General features: G+C 40.6%; 1 protein-coding gene across 2 annotated transcripts in view; it reads right to left on the bottom strand.

Moving 5' to 3' along the window:
• Nucleotides 1–14,571, bottom strand: part of AGPS (alkylglycerone phosphate synthase) — a 107,450-nt gene that overhangs the window by 31,186 nt on the left and 61,693 nt on the right. For both annotated transcript variants that reach the window (XM_080928209.1, XM_080928208.1), the window contains exons 16-19: nt 13,796–13,857; nt 11,871–11,960; nt 6,715–6,814; nt 4,253–4,310 (exon numbers count right to left, since the gene is read on the bottom strand). In XM_080928209.1, the coding sequence (XP_080784335.1) occupies nt 4,253–4,310; nt 6,715–6,814; nt 11,871–11,960; nt 13,796–13,857 (310 nt within the window). The remainder of the gene's footprint in view (nt 1–4,252; nt 4,311–6,714; nt 6,815–11,870; nt 11,961–13,795; nt 13,858–14,571) is intronic.

Below are 14,571 nucleotides of genomic sequence, written 5' to 3'. Positions count from 1 at the left end.
CACAGGAAAGAGATTTGAACTAAGGTGGTACCAGAAGTGGTGACACCTTTTGGTTTCTGGAGTCATCAGCATTAAGTCTTCAGGATGGTTTTGCATTGTGGAGCTGAGACTGACTCTAAGGAAGTGGATGATGGGGGCAAGAAAGGATGAGCTCTCTCCTGGAGCATTAAGCAAGACCATATGCTCTCTTGACAGTATTATGTGCAGGCCTAGGTTCTTTTCCTAAGCACTACAAGAAATCAGGTAGGTTGAAATTTGTTTCCATGCAGTCACTGTTTCTGATCACATAGAAAATAAATACTAAAAAAGGGACAAAAATTTTTAAATCTTTTAATGCAGTAGCCTCTAAATTTAACATGGAATCAAACTTTGCCACATTCTACTTCAAGCCAATAAGTGGAATTTCTTAACATATGAAATCTTTAACAAATAAAGATCTCTAAACCTAGAACTTCAAGATATACACAAATTGTATAAGTGGTTTCACTATATGTATGGTTTGAATAAGAATGGCCTATATATGCTCACATTGTTTGGGAAAGATTAAGATGTGTGATCATGTGAAGGAGGTGTGTCACTGGTGGTGGGCTTTGAGGTTTCAAAGGCCTATGACATTCCTAACAAATGTCTCCTGGCTGTGTTTCAAGATGTAAACGCTTAGCTATTGCTATGCCTGCCTACCTGCTGCCATGCTCCCCGCTGTAGTGGTCACAGTCTCTAACCCTCTGAAACTGTGAGCCCCAGATAAACACTTCAATATGTTGCCTTGGTCACGGTATTATCTATAAGAATAGAAGGAATTGTTAAGACACTATAACAAACTATCCTATACTATTTCAGTGCCTGATATTGAAAATGTTAGATGCCTACAATCAAGAAGTATAAATACTCACAGGAGGAAATACAGGGACAAAGTGTGGAGCAGAGACTGAGGCAAAGGCCGTCCAGAGACTGCCCCACCTGGGGGTCCATCCAATATAAAGACACCAAACCCAGACAATATTGTGGATGCCAAGAAGTGCATGCTGACAGGAGCCTGATATAGCTCTCCTCTGAGAGATTCTGCTAGAGCCTGACAAATACAGAAGCGAATGCTTGCAGCCAACCATTGGACTGGGCATGGGGACCCCAATGGAGGAGTTAGAGAAAGGACTGAAGGAGCTGAAAGGGAAGGCAGCCTATAGGAAAAACAACAATATTAACCAACCAAACTCTCCGAAGCTCCCAGAGACTAAACCACAAACCAAAGAGCACACATGGAGGGACCCATGGCTCTAGTCGCATATGTAGCAGAGGATGGTCTTATCAGGCATCAATAGGAGAAAAGGCCCTTTGTCCTATGAAGGCTCAATGCTCCAGTGTAGGAGAATGCTAGGGTGATGAGGTAAGTGGGAGCACCCTCATAGAAGCAGGGGAAAAAAGAGAATGGGAGGGGGGAATGGAAATAACATTTAAAATGTAAATACATAAACTATTCAAAAAATTTTGTAAAAAAAAAAACTGAAAATAAAAGCCAACAATGAACTTAAAAAAAGTATAAAACCAACAACAAAGTAAAAAGGTTTATGGGCAAGAACTAATAAAAAAACACCTATAATAAAAATTAAAACTTTTTGTTTCCTTTTGTGGCACTTGTTTAAAAAGTAATTATCTTACATAATATGGAAATAAAAGAAAGGGAAGAGTTATCATCTTAAAGGAAAACCAATGCATAATATTTCTTTTCAAAGACAGTCAATTTCAATCTTAAAACGATTTTAAATGATTTCACATACTTTAGATTTCTTGGTGTCAGGCATTGAAGAATGAAGCCCTGAGTCACATTCAAATTCCAATACCAGCAATAAAAGCTTATACTTTGGATTCCATTTGAAATAAGCTATACTCAGCTGCGTGTTGAAGAGGATCAAAGGAGGTCAAGTTACACAGACCCCAGGAAACACATATAGCTGTATAAGTGTTAAAACTTCCTTTATCTTCTCTTCCCAATGACATTTATTCTGCTTGTGGTCGCCTCGACGGTGCTGTCTGAAGTGAAGGGGAAACTAATCTAAAGCAGTGAGCAGGGCAGTCACACCAGTAGTTTCTGAAATGTAATACTTACTCTCTTGGGCTGACTGTAATTTTGAGGAAAAGAAAAATCTTTCAAATTCTCTCGCGTAGGTAGCCAGTAATATTTTATATGGAAAATATATTATACAATATTAAAAGGCATTAAGTATACCTTGTATCAAAAAAAAAAAATCACTAAGGACTTGATCAATAGCTCAGATGTAAGGCCCAGTGTCTATCACAAACAAAACACACAGAGTATTGCCATAATTCTTGAGAAAGAGGGTTGACAAATCAAAATCAATATATTATAGGTTAAAATTTATACTTTTTCCAACTATTACTTATCGACTTGTGGTACTGGTAATACAATGATCTTTTGTAACTTTCACAAATAAAATCCAAATTTCAAGTCTCACCTGACCCAGTTTGTTCTTGCAGCAGTGCCTTAGAGGTGCCTTGTGTCAGGCACAGCCGTGCGTGGACAGGAGGCTCCTGTGAGACAGCAGCTCCAAGCATCTGAGAAGCAACTGCCCATTATCTCCCTTGGGAACCTTGCACACAGCTGCTCCTGAGAACCCTAAACATCCTCACAGATACTGGGAAAAAAGAAGCAGAGCTCCTGACCACAGAAGGCTGCCAACAGGGCTCCCCTCTGCACTGCTGATCACTGGTCACCTCCATCCAATCTTGGCAAAACCTCTCACACTACAAAGTAACCTAAGACCATCAGCCACAGTCAAGGAAACAGCCATTTAATAATCAAGTCTCTAAATGACCAGTTAAACGTCTATCAAATCCTTCTCTACAACCTTCCATCCTCACTCTCTGTTCCCTTTCTCATATTTACTGAGTTTAAAGAAGCTGTAAGGGCCAGAAGGATACCTAGTTTTTTAACTCCATGCAAGACATTTCTGGTGCCCTTTCTTCATCTGCCATTCACTAGAGAATCTCTGCTGCAATGAATGGGGAAGACCATCAAGGAAGATTCCCACCCAGCCTCAGACCTCCACATCCACGGACACACATGTGTACACATGTACAAATGCGCGCGCACACACACACACACACACACACACACACACACACGCACACGCACACACACACACACACACACACACACACACACACACAAGAACTTCTAAAGAAAAGAGCATACCCAGAAAAGGAGGAAAAGCATTACTTTATTCACTCCACTGTTCACAGCCTACTTATTTGAGAAGGTCAGAAGGCGACGCTAAGGCTGCAGCAGTGTGGGGCCACCTTGCACCACATTCATCTTTACCCTCAGTCTTCTCCAGCCTGCCTACAAGGGTGTCTTGTGCAGACAAGCACTCTGTCTTGTAGCCCTTTCTACCAAAATCCTTCCACTATGTCTCCACACACACTCGGAGGCTAAGTACCAGGACAGTTCTTGACTTTAGTATAACGCAGCACATAGAAGAAAATCATTGCATTCCTGGGCCCCAACTTCCCAGCAAGCAAATGCCAATGATCTGAACACACATGCACAGCATTTTAGATGACACGGTTCTGAGGGGATCGAAAAGGACAAGATGTATTCAGGACAGTCAAGGCTTTAATTTGCAGGTGGTTATTTGTCCTCATGCACCTCCCTAAGTCTATTTGTACTATTCCTAGGCATGTAAAATTACAGGGAGGAATAATATACTGTAACAAGTTTCGGTTACAAAGAATCTGGAGATAATCTCAAAATTACAATTTTCATAATGGCAGTGTTAGGGAAAACATCTTAGCTTGATCACAAGGGATCAATTATTTATTGATTAATATGCTGAAGTGTAGAAAGAACAAATATCGTTCACTATATGTACAACTGATGCTCATGATATTCAACAGTGGCTGGAAAGGACTAAAAAGGTTTTGTCTTTCTTTTCTTTAAAGCTTTGGCTGTAATGGTCAAACCAAGGTAAGGTAATCTGCTCTCTATTAACATGGGGGTCCTGAGAATTAGGAAAGCCGATAGATTCCATACCAAGCTAGACCATCAAACTAGGCATTCTGTTAGCTATAACAAAATCTACCTACATTGATCACTTATTCTAAGACATAAAAATGTTCCCAAATCTCAAGTGCTCTCAAATTACTCATGTGATGGTCTTTCCCAGGTTTTTATTGAACCAAATATTTAAAAAAGCAGAAGCATTAGAAATTCTATACCACGCCCGTTTAAAAATACCTCCATGGTGATGTGACAAGCTCCCTCCATTAGCAAGGATTTCATCTCTAGCAGCTGCCTGTAAATGGAAACAACACAAAATGTTACTGCTACTTGGATTCCACTTTAGAGTGACCAACAGTACCGACTTCTCCCTAGATCCCCAGAAGGGTACCAAACAATTTGCTTGAACTCTTTTATTTATTTCTACTATATAACCATAGACACCCTTAGGGAGAGAATCTCTTAGTTTGATCACATGGAATAAATTATTTGCTAGGTCTATATACATATTTAAGAAAAATAAAAGAAGGGGAGGAGGGGAGGAAGAAAAAAGAACCCAAACTTCCATTTTGTTCCCTTGCTTCCCCTCCTAGCATGCTAGGCCCTGACCTCTTTCTGAGTGCATGTGGGTCAAAGGGGAAACAGAATACCGACAGCATGCACAATAAAGGGCAGTGGAACCTGGGCTGCCCTCAGTCTTTCTATTCCCCTCCTCCCTACTTAAGCCCTCATCTCTCTTAACTTTCAATTGAAAAGATTTAAGGTTAGTGTACAAAGTGACGGGTTTCACTATAGATATTCACATATATATTTCATTACATTTTCTATTCTTTCTTTGTTTTGTTCTTGTTTTTAGAGACAGGTTTTCTTCATGTAGCCCTGTATATTCTGGAATGCTCTGTACACAAGGCTGGCCTCCAACTCACAGAGAACTACCACCCTTGCTTCCAGAGTGCTGGGATTAAAGGCATGTGCCACTACTACCTGGCTACATTTCCTATTCTTAGTGTTTTGTTAATATTTAATAACCACAAGATAAATATCTTCGGTACCTTGAGCTTCTCAGATTTACTCATATCTCTAAGCCAGTTAACAGTGGCTGATGTAGAAGATCACCCAGGTGGAACATATGAACACCACCACATAACAAACTACTCTACGGGAACCTTCAGGACTTAGGAGTTGAGGTTTTTCCATATAATCATTAAGTGTGCTAACCTCTGCTCAAGAACTTTCCACTTCTAATAAATCACCTCAAATAAAACAGTTCCTTGAGATCGAGAACTGAGCAAGTAGCAGAGTGGGGAACATGGGTTTTTAGTCTGTGACCTCCAGGAAAGAAGCTTCGCTTGTTTGTGCTTTTCAAGATGATGTGATGTAACCTTGGCTAGTCTGGTCATCAAACCAGGCTGACCCAAGCTGCAGTCCTCCTCTCTCTCCCCAGTGCTTGAAAATACAGGTGTGCACCATCATGCTGAGCTAAGCAAGGGGTTTTCACAGGTAGGCCAAGGACATCCAAATATACTCAAATCTGTGGGCAGATGAGATCTCAGTACACAAAGGCACTTGCTACCAAACCTGACTACCTGAGTTTTACCCCTGGGACCCATATGGTAGAGAGAAACTGCCACTCTCCACAAGTTTTCCTATAAATACCTCCATTTGTGTGGGACTGTATGCATGTGTATACACACACATCCATAAAGAATGTACCTAAGTTTCTGAAGATGAAAAATATCACTGTCAGGCCCATAATGACTTAAAACACTAGGGTAACCTGTGTGTAACTGACCTGCTATGGCCTCCCGTCTAGTGCAGGGCTCTTTTCTTTAAAGCTAGACATTTTATTTATTTACAGTTCAAATGTCATCCGCTTTCCCAGCTCACCTCCACAGCTCCCCCTCTAATCTTCACTCCCCTTGCTTCTATGAGGATGTTCCCCCACCCACCCATCCACTCCGGTCTCCCTACTCTGGCCTGGCATTCCCCTACACTGTGGCATCGGACCTACACAGGACCAAGAGCCTCTTTTCCTACTGATGTCCAACAAGACCGCCATCCTCTGCTACATGTGCAGCTGGGCCCATAGGTCCCTCCATGTGTACTCTTTGGTTGATGGTTTAGACCCTGGAAGCTCTGGTTGGTTGATATTGTTCTTCCTATGGAGTTGCAAACCCCTTCAGCTCCTTCAGTTCCTCCCATAGCTCCTCCATTGGGGTCCCCACACTCAGTCCAGTGGTTGCTGAGAGTACTCACATCTGTGTAAGTGGAGGACTCTATGCTGCTTTTAACAAGGAGTGTAGCCATCAACACATGAGTCTACAAAAACCAGCAGCTTAAGGCCACTTAAGAAGTATAAGTGGAATTGTTTGCTACGAATCCCAAGGACCTATACATAATCACATCCACATGGATGGATTGCCGAAGGAACATCAAAGACCCCTACAGTCATAAAGGCTCCTGTTGTTATTTAATTGGCTATAATGCACTGAAAGTAACAACCAAAGAGACATGGGCTTAAGAAATACACAACACTAATTTAAGAGTGACAATTTGGTAGGTAAAAGTCCGTGGACTCAATATATCTTTCATTTCAATGGGCTAGCAGCCAGGACAAGCTATGTGTGACTAAGGTGGCTCAAACTAAAACCCTAAATTTACTTAAATAAGAACAACATAAAAACTACATGCAAAATTACCTCAGTCTGCTCAAACACAGTTAGTGGATCACTAATTCCCCTGTAGTTAAAGGCAAAATAGAAGTAGATACAAGCTCCCGCATCGTAAGTCTGTGTCACCCTAGAAGACAAATAGATAAAAATCCCCCAAAGGGCTTTAAGTTCAGTGAGAACAGATTTAACAACTAGAAATTTCAGAAACAGGATCAGCTGGGAATCCACCCCAGCCATACTCTCTTCCTCTGTTCAACCTCCCACTCCAGGGAAAGGCCAGTCAGCAACTCTGCAGCTGCTGCCGGAACAGCTATGCTAGGAACGAAGCAGGAAACAAAAGCAGGAAACAAAGGATTTTACTTTCTTTCATTTAAATATGAGGTTAATTAATATTGCAAGTACATGGCTCAACTCAGTTATTCTGTTTTATATAACCATAATTACAGAGAAATTTTTATAAAATTTAGTATTTTATAAAAAAAATCATTCTCAATGAGCTTACTGAAGTTATCTACAAGTAACAGAACCTTACTTTACGCAGTATGTCTGAAAACATTTAAAATATAGTCAGGCACACATATAAAAATATAGTCTGCTTTAACATACACAGACAAAATAGCATGTAACTAAACCTGACTTAAAGGGCCCTCATCCCAACTATCTAACTAATCTATTTTTTCCTGTTACATTTATCTTATGTATTTTAAGCTCAGTACTAGTATTGTTCAAGTCTACATACATGGATACATTTTATACTGTCATAATAAAGGCAGCATTAGAAACAAGGAATGTGCTCTTTCACTGACTCATTACTGTCTGGAACAGGGATATGAACTACATGGAGACAAGCAAACACCAAAAACTTAGACTAATTTTCATTATTTTAAAAAACACAAACAAGCCTATCACCTCTGCAAAATACAGAAAAGCTCTAATAGTAATACCATGTAATCAGATTCCTGTGGATGAAGAAATTCCAGACAGAAAGAAGAAACGCACTGAAGTGGGGAAAGTAGTGTAAATGTGCTGGAAGAAATCCATAAGCGCCCTACAGTCAGTACATGATGCCTCGTAGAATACGAGTAAGGAACACAGACAATTTACACCCAGTTTAATGGCACTTCAAAGGGCTCGTAGCCTGACAAGAGCAGTGTCGTTGTGCTGTCTCCGGATGGATATGAAGACAGATAAAGAATATCAACAGCTTTATGCAACTTAAAAAACCACACTGGTAGGTCAATCAACAGTATAAAATACTGGTTTTTATAGTTTTATAATCACACTATGTAACCACGAAGGAAAAATGAGTGGGGAGGGTATATGAAAAAGTGCTGGTTACTGCTAATTGTCAACTTGACAGAATCTAGATGCGGCTAGAAGATGTGCCTCGGGGATGCCTGTGGGATTTCTGTGATTATGCTAACTGATATAGGAAAATCTATCTTCTTCAGACAGGACCAGTCCCTGGGCAGAGGGTGGACTAGGTGGGGACCTGGGACTGAGCAGCAGCATGTATTTATCCTGTCCCCTGCTGTGGGTATGGGACGACTGCTGGAGGCCTCTCTGCCCTGACTTGCTCACCATGAAGGACTGTATCTTGAATTGTGAGCTACAAGTAAAATCTTTAGTCTTAAATTGCTTCTAGTATTTTATCACAGCCTCCGGAAAAAAAACTAGCACAACTCTACTACTCTGCAACTTTCTAAGTCTAGATTATTATCCCTCCAGAGTTTAAAAAAAAAAAAAGTAAAGCACTGCTAATGTTCTTCCAGTTGACCTGAAATGAACAAAACATCCATCTGACTCTGAATGTTAAAACAAACAACACTGCAGCTAAAGAAACAGACTTGATAGAATGTGGTGATGAGTTACAGGTCTTCCAAATATCCCAAAGTTAACAGAAAGAAATATAGTTCAAGTAGGAGAGATGTTCTAACACCAAACAGGATTAGACTTAACTACAGCTCCTCACTGAGCTCACAATAAGTAAAAAGAATATGAGAAACAAAAATGACCAAATGCAGTGGCATGACCTTAAAGCACTGTCTATGACTCCATGTGTTTGTTGTAAAAGATACAAGGATGTTAGAGTCTTAAATCATCTATGTAATAAGTATCTGGGCTTTCATGATGCAATTAGGACACACAAAAATGGAGTTTAGACATCTCCTAATGCAAGCCATGGAGAAACCACGAAGGACTCAATCTAACTGGAGAAGCAAATACTTTTACTTCGAGATACAAACAGAATCCATCTAAACCAGAACTTGTCTTTTGGCCCAATGTTAAGTGCCTCGAAAGAGAAGAAATGAGCTGTTTAACAAGGCTATGCCGATCTGCCAGCTGTGCTTTTCTTCCATGCTAATTCACACTCCAAGAAAGATCTCTTGAACATTTACATTTTAAGTTCCAAATTTACACGTTTAAGAAAATTGGAGAACTATTTTAACTACGAGGTGCTGTGATCAGGAATAACCAAGTTTTAAAAAACTGAAGAATAAGTAAAGTATGTTTATAGCAACTAAGACTACACAGCACTCATAAGAGATCCAATGACACTGATGCATAGAGAGAGCAACCAATGTTACTAGAACACTTCACTGTGCTGGCTAGGGTTATGTCGCTGTAACTCCAGCAGTTTGGTATCAAATCTCAGACTGGCCTGTGGCACCTTTTCCTGACTGCTGACTGTGTGGGAGGGCAAACCCACTGTGGGCTGGTGGTAGTCCTGGATGCTATGAAAGCAGGCTGAGCAAGGCTGGTCAACACGCCTGCAGCAGTTTCTCCCTGACTTCCCTCAATGACAAAGTGTCATCCTAGAGCTGTCAGCTAAAAAAACCCTTTCCTCCCCAAGCTCGTGCTTCTTTACAGCAGTAGAAACCCTAAGATAAGACAACTTTCAACAAATTCAGGATCAATATATTACAGATTTTTGTATATAAAAACACTGCTAGGCCTATAACAAGTAGGATGGACCGAACAGACCTAGCCAAACTCAAACTTGGCCTAACTCAAAATTTAAATAATGAAAAACTGTTATTTAAAAAAAGTGTAAAGAGATTAAATTCTTGCTAATGAGCAGAAGACTCCCTCCACTCTCCTTTCCATTCTGTCTTACAGTCAAAAGCTGTCTAAAATGTCGCCCTGAGTCCTGGGATAAAGTCAAGTATACTTCCTAGGCTAGGATTAAATAAGATAAGTCAGAGAAATGAGCATCACAAACAGAAATGCAGGCAATCCTGAACTTAATGATAGAGGTATGTAAAATATTTCATCATGAGGTAAAAATGGTGTACAATGGGTATATGTAACTAACAAAACCATAATTTAACAGACCTCAGCCATGGTTGGCACACCTGCAGCAGCCAACAGAACTGAGCATATGCCATTACTGAGAACGAAAGAGGACGGGCTGAGTTGGTGTGCTTCAGCACCATAACAAAGTCTGAAAGCATTGTAAGCCAGGGACAGACTCACTCAGGAAATGCCTCATGCTGAAACACACTTGCTCCTGAGGTCCAATATCAGCCATACTTAACAGAGAAACACATTGCTTCCAAGTTACATTTATTGTATTCCTCTACCTTCTGTACTGGCTGGTTTTGTGTCAGCTTGACACAAGCTGGAGTTATCACAGAGAAAGGAGCCTCAGTTGAGGAAATGCCTCCATGAGATCCAGCTGTAAGGCATTTTCTCAACTTGTGATCAAGGAGGGAGGGCCCAGCCCATTGTGGGTGGTGCCATCCCTGGCACAGCCCATTGTGGGTGGAGCCATCCCTGGCCCAGCCCATTGTGGGTGGAGCCATCCCTGGGCTGGTAGACCTGGGTTCTATAAGAAAGCAAGCTGAGCAAGCCAGGGGAAGCAAGCCAGTAAGTAACATCCCTCCATGGCCTCTGCATCAGCTCCTGCTTCCTGACCTGCTTGGGTTCCAGTCCTGACTTCCTGTGGTGATGAACAGCAATGTGGAAGTGTAAGCTGAATAAACCCTTTTCTCCAAACTTGCTCCTTGGTCATGTTTGTGCAGGAACAGAAACCCTAAGACACATTCTAAGTACTTTGCATTCGTGTTCTTGGGGTGTTCCTCTCAACAGACACAGATGCACTTACACAGTAACAATATGAGGCAGCTACACAGTGGAGAATGGCAGCTGGGGTTATCCTTTTTAAGGTTCTCTTTTCATAATTTGTTCTGATTGCCATTTATTCTCCATTTTAAATTACTTTAATACCTTTCTAGAGAGTCAAATGCTCATCTCTTGTTTTGACCCATGTGACATGCTATTTATATAAAATTAATACTATAACCAAATGTAAAGGGTCCCTTTTCAGAAAAAAACTTCCTTTGGGGCTGCTATTTAATAAAAAAGATAAAACCAGTTAACCAGTCATTATCCAACACGGAAGATACAAATTACAGGTAATTTTTAAAACTTAAAATGACTTTTAAAATTTAATTCAAGCAAGATTTCAGTCACTCACTAACCAATGTGGCTTATGGCTACCAAACTTAATGGCAAAAATACAGAATATTTGTATTATCAAAGAAACACCTATTGGGAAGCAACAAGTTTAATTATCACTTGAGTCTTCCACTCCTTCCAAAAAGGTTTACGGACCCCTCCCAACACACACACACACACACACACACACACACACTCAAGTTCTCCCCCCCCCCATGCACACAAAAACAGTTTCTAGAACTTACAGTCCTATGCCTCTAAACTCTAATTTGTAGTTCCAGGGAGCAGAAGAGATTCCTTTGTCCAGGGTTCAGAGAGCAGAAAGCTCACTCGGGAACCAGTCAGTGTTCCTTGCCTTGGGCTAAGGACTGAGACACAGTTCTAACAACATGGTGAAATGTTCAGGAAGTGTGCGACTTGGAACAGGCCAAAGCTGCTTCTCAGCTGGAAAACTATAGTTGCAACTGTTTGAAGCCAGTACTTTAAGGGCACTGGGATGGCCCCAGGGGTAAAAGTGCTTGCTAAGCAAACCTGTCTGCTTGCACCCTACACCCAGACCCCAAAGAGGAAGAAGAAAAGCAACTTCATGAAGTCCTGACTTCCACATGCACACTGTGGCTCACACACACACACACACACACACACACACACACACACACACAACAGTACAAGTTTGTAAGTAGCACTTTCCAGAATGAGTGTAAATAAGCATGGAAACTCACCTGCATGTAGAAAGAGGTGCAAACTGAACTCCCCTTTCTTTGCATTCCCTTCTTATCCTCTCTTTCACATTTCTACACAGATCTATAACCCTAGAAAAGATGGTTGAATACAACAAAGTTTTCTTATGTCATCTTTTATTTTTCCTTCATCAGTTCATGTATTTACATATTTGTTTAACTGACTGGCCTCTACAGTTAGAAAAATAAAAAGAGAACATTAGCAGATAAAATAGAAATTGTAACACTAAAAAGGAAACACTGTACTAATCCCACTGAGAAAAGGCTGAAGGTCTGAGCTGAGTCCACCTCACCTCAACAAGCATAGACTGAAATCCCCCACACTTCACCGTGTGATGGTGGTGTAGCGGGAGGTAGGGGCTTGGGACTCAGGCCATAGGAGGGAAATCCCAAAGGATGAAATTGATGTGGGAGGAGGGTATGGGGCTGGGGAGGAGGACACATGAGAAGCTTGCTTTCAGCCACGTGAGGACACACAAGGTGACTTTCCATAAACCAAGAGGGCCTTGAACAGCAACCCAGATACCCAAATCACCCTGAAATCACACTTCAAGGTGAGGGAGGAGAAGGATCTTGGTTTAAAATCTGTGAGCCAGCTAGTTTATGGCAGTCTGTCTAGCAGTCCATACTAAGACCAGGAGAGACAGGCAGACCCAAGTCACCAATGCCACACTGCCAGGAGCACTGCCTGCAAACTAGTGCTCCCAAGGGCTCAACAGCAAACCAGCTGACAATTCTGTTACTTTTAAGATGTAGTCCCCTCGTGGAAAAAGTACCTTTAAAAACGAAAGCAGGGGTGTGGTGGCACATGCATGTGGCTGAGGCAAAAAGATCACTGTTCAGGCTTCATGGAAGGTCCAAGGACAGTCAGAATCATATAGACTGTCAGAACAATTTTTTAAAGTATGCACTTTTTGAGGGGAGAATGACAATGGATCCTAAAAACTGGTCAGTCTGAAAACAATTCTTGAAATCTGATGACCAGTACACCAAAAGTCAAAGTCTACAGTAGACCAAGATCATGAAGAAAAGACATCAGCTTTCCAAATGGAAAATGAGGTATAAGGAAAACAAGCTGTTAAGTATTTAATACCTAAATAATGGGTTCAAAAGGACCTGCTACAGCTGACATACCTCATTAGCACCTGGAAAGAACTCATACCTTTTATAAAGCAAAGGTGAAATGTAGGTATGTTCAAAGAAAATAAAATATACTGTGGCTTCTCTCAAGAATGTACTGAAAGTTAATTCAAAAGTCCATGTTGAACATACTTCACAGCTTTTACTTCTGCCTCCCTGCACTGTGTGAGTGTGTACAGGTGTAGGTGTGTGTTTCCAGGAGAGAAACAAGATAATATTTCCCATGCATCCTATTAAGGACATTTTCTACATTGTGTTTTAGTATCAAAAATTTGTTTAAATTTAAAAATGGAAATTATGCTTAATATTTTAAAAATAGATTTCTTTCAGAAATCACTTAAACACAAGTGAAGATCTTGTTAAATCTAGACACACACTAGAACAGAAGGCTGAGAGGGTTAAGACTTGGGGTGGGGGTGGGGGGGACTTCAAATGAATGAACACTTAAACATAATGAGTCACCTAAGAAAGCCAAACAGCACAGACACAGCAGCGTTTCATGCTTAGCACGGGCCTTCAAAATGTTAACTTCAATATGTTTGGGGGGGTGGGTTTCTAAGCAAATTTATCTTAACCCAGAAAAGGGGTGGGATAAAAGTTGAAAGCAATGGTATTCAAATACTAATTTAAACAAGAGTACCTTCCTTCTTTCAGTGTTTCTTATAAAACAATATAAGCCTTCTTTGTTCACACACAGATAAACTGCATATCCACATACATGTATCAATTATAAAGTGTATCAGAGTGAGTCCTTTGATTAGGGTTACCTGTCCCAAGGAGCAGAAGTCTCAAAAGATTCTCCTATTATATAGTATTCCAAACCCAAGTCCTGTAAAGACACACAAAAACCATGAAATTACTAATGATGCAGCAATTAATAAAACCACTAGAATCTCTGGAAGTTATTAGTAGTGTGTCTCTGATCTAATGTAAACTGTTCTTTGTCTCATAAGAACACTGGAAAGTTCCCACATGTGATATATGTATGACCTCTCTGAAGACAGGAACCTTGTCTGTTCCTCTCCATAGACTCAGCAGCAAATGAAGTATCTGACAGAAAAGAAACTCAAATATCTCTTTAGTAAATTGTGTCTATCGTGGAAAGCTTATACATATGTAGAAAAGATTATTGAATAGATTTGTAGAGGCCAAAGTAGTAAAATAGCCATTATAAAAATTGAGCATCAAGGTGAAAGTAACAAGAGTTAGGAGTTTCCTCACATCAACTTTTACTTAGAAACAAATTCAGAAAATATAGTAGGTGTGGTAGAACAGACCTTTACTTCCAGCCTTCAAGTTGCAGAGAAAGGCAGATCTGAGTTCTAGGCAGATCTGATCTACAGAATGAGTTCTCAAACAGCCAGGACTACATAGAGAAACTCGGTCTCTCAAAAACCCAGAAACCAAACTAACTAACTAACTAACTAACTAGCTAATTATTAACTAATTAAGTACCTAGGGATAAAGAAAGAAGGAAAGAAGAGAGAGGGAGGGAGGGAGGGAGGGAGGGAGGAAGGAAGGAAGGAAGGAAGGAAGGAAAGAA

This window comes from Micromys minutus (genome assembly GCF_963924665.1).
Source record: "Micromys minutus genome assembly, chromosome: 13".
Taxonomy (NCBI): domain Eukaryota; kingdom Metazoa; phylum Chordata; class Mammalia; order Rodentia; family Muridae; genus Micromys; species Micromys minutus.
Note: the sequence above shows the minus strand (reverse complement) of the source record. Positions and strands in the feature narration are given on the sequence as shown.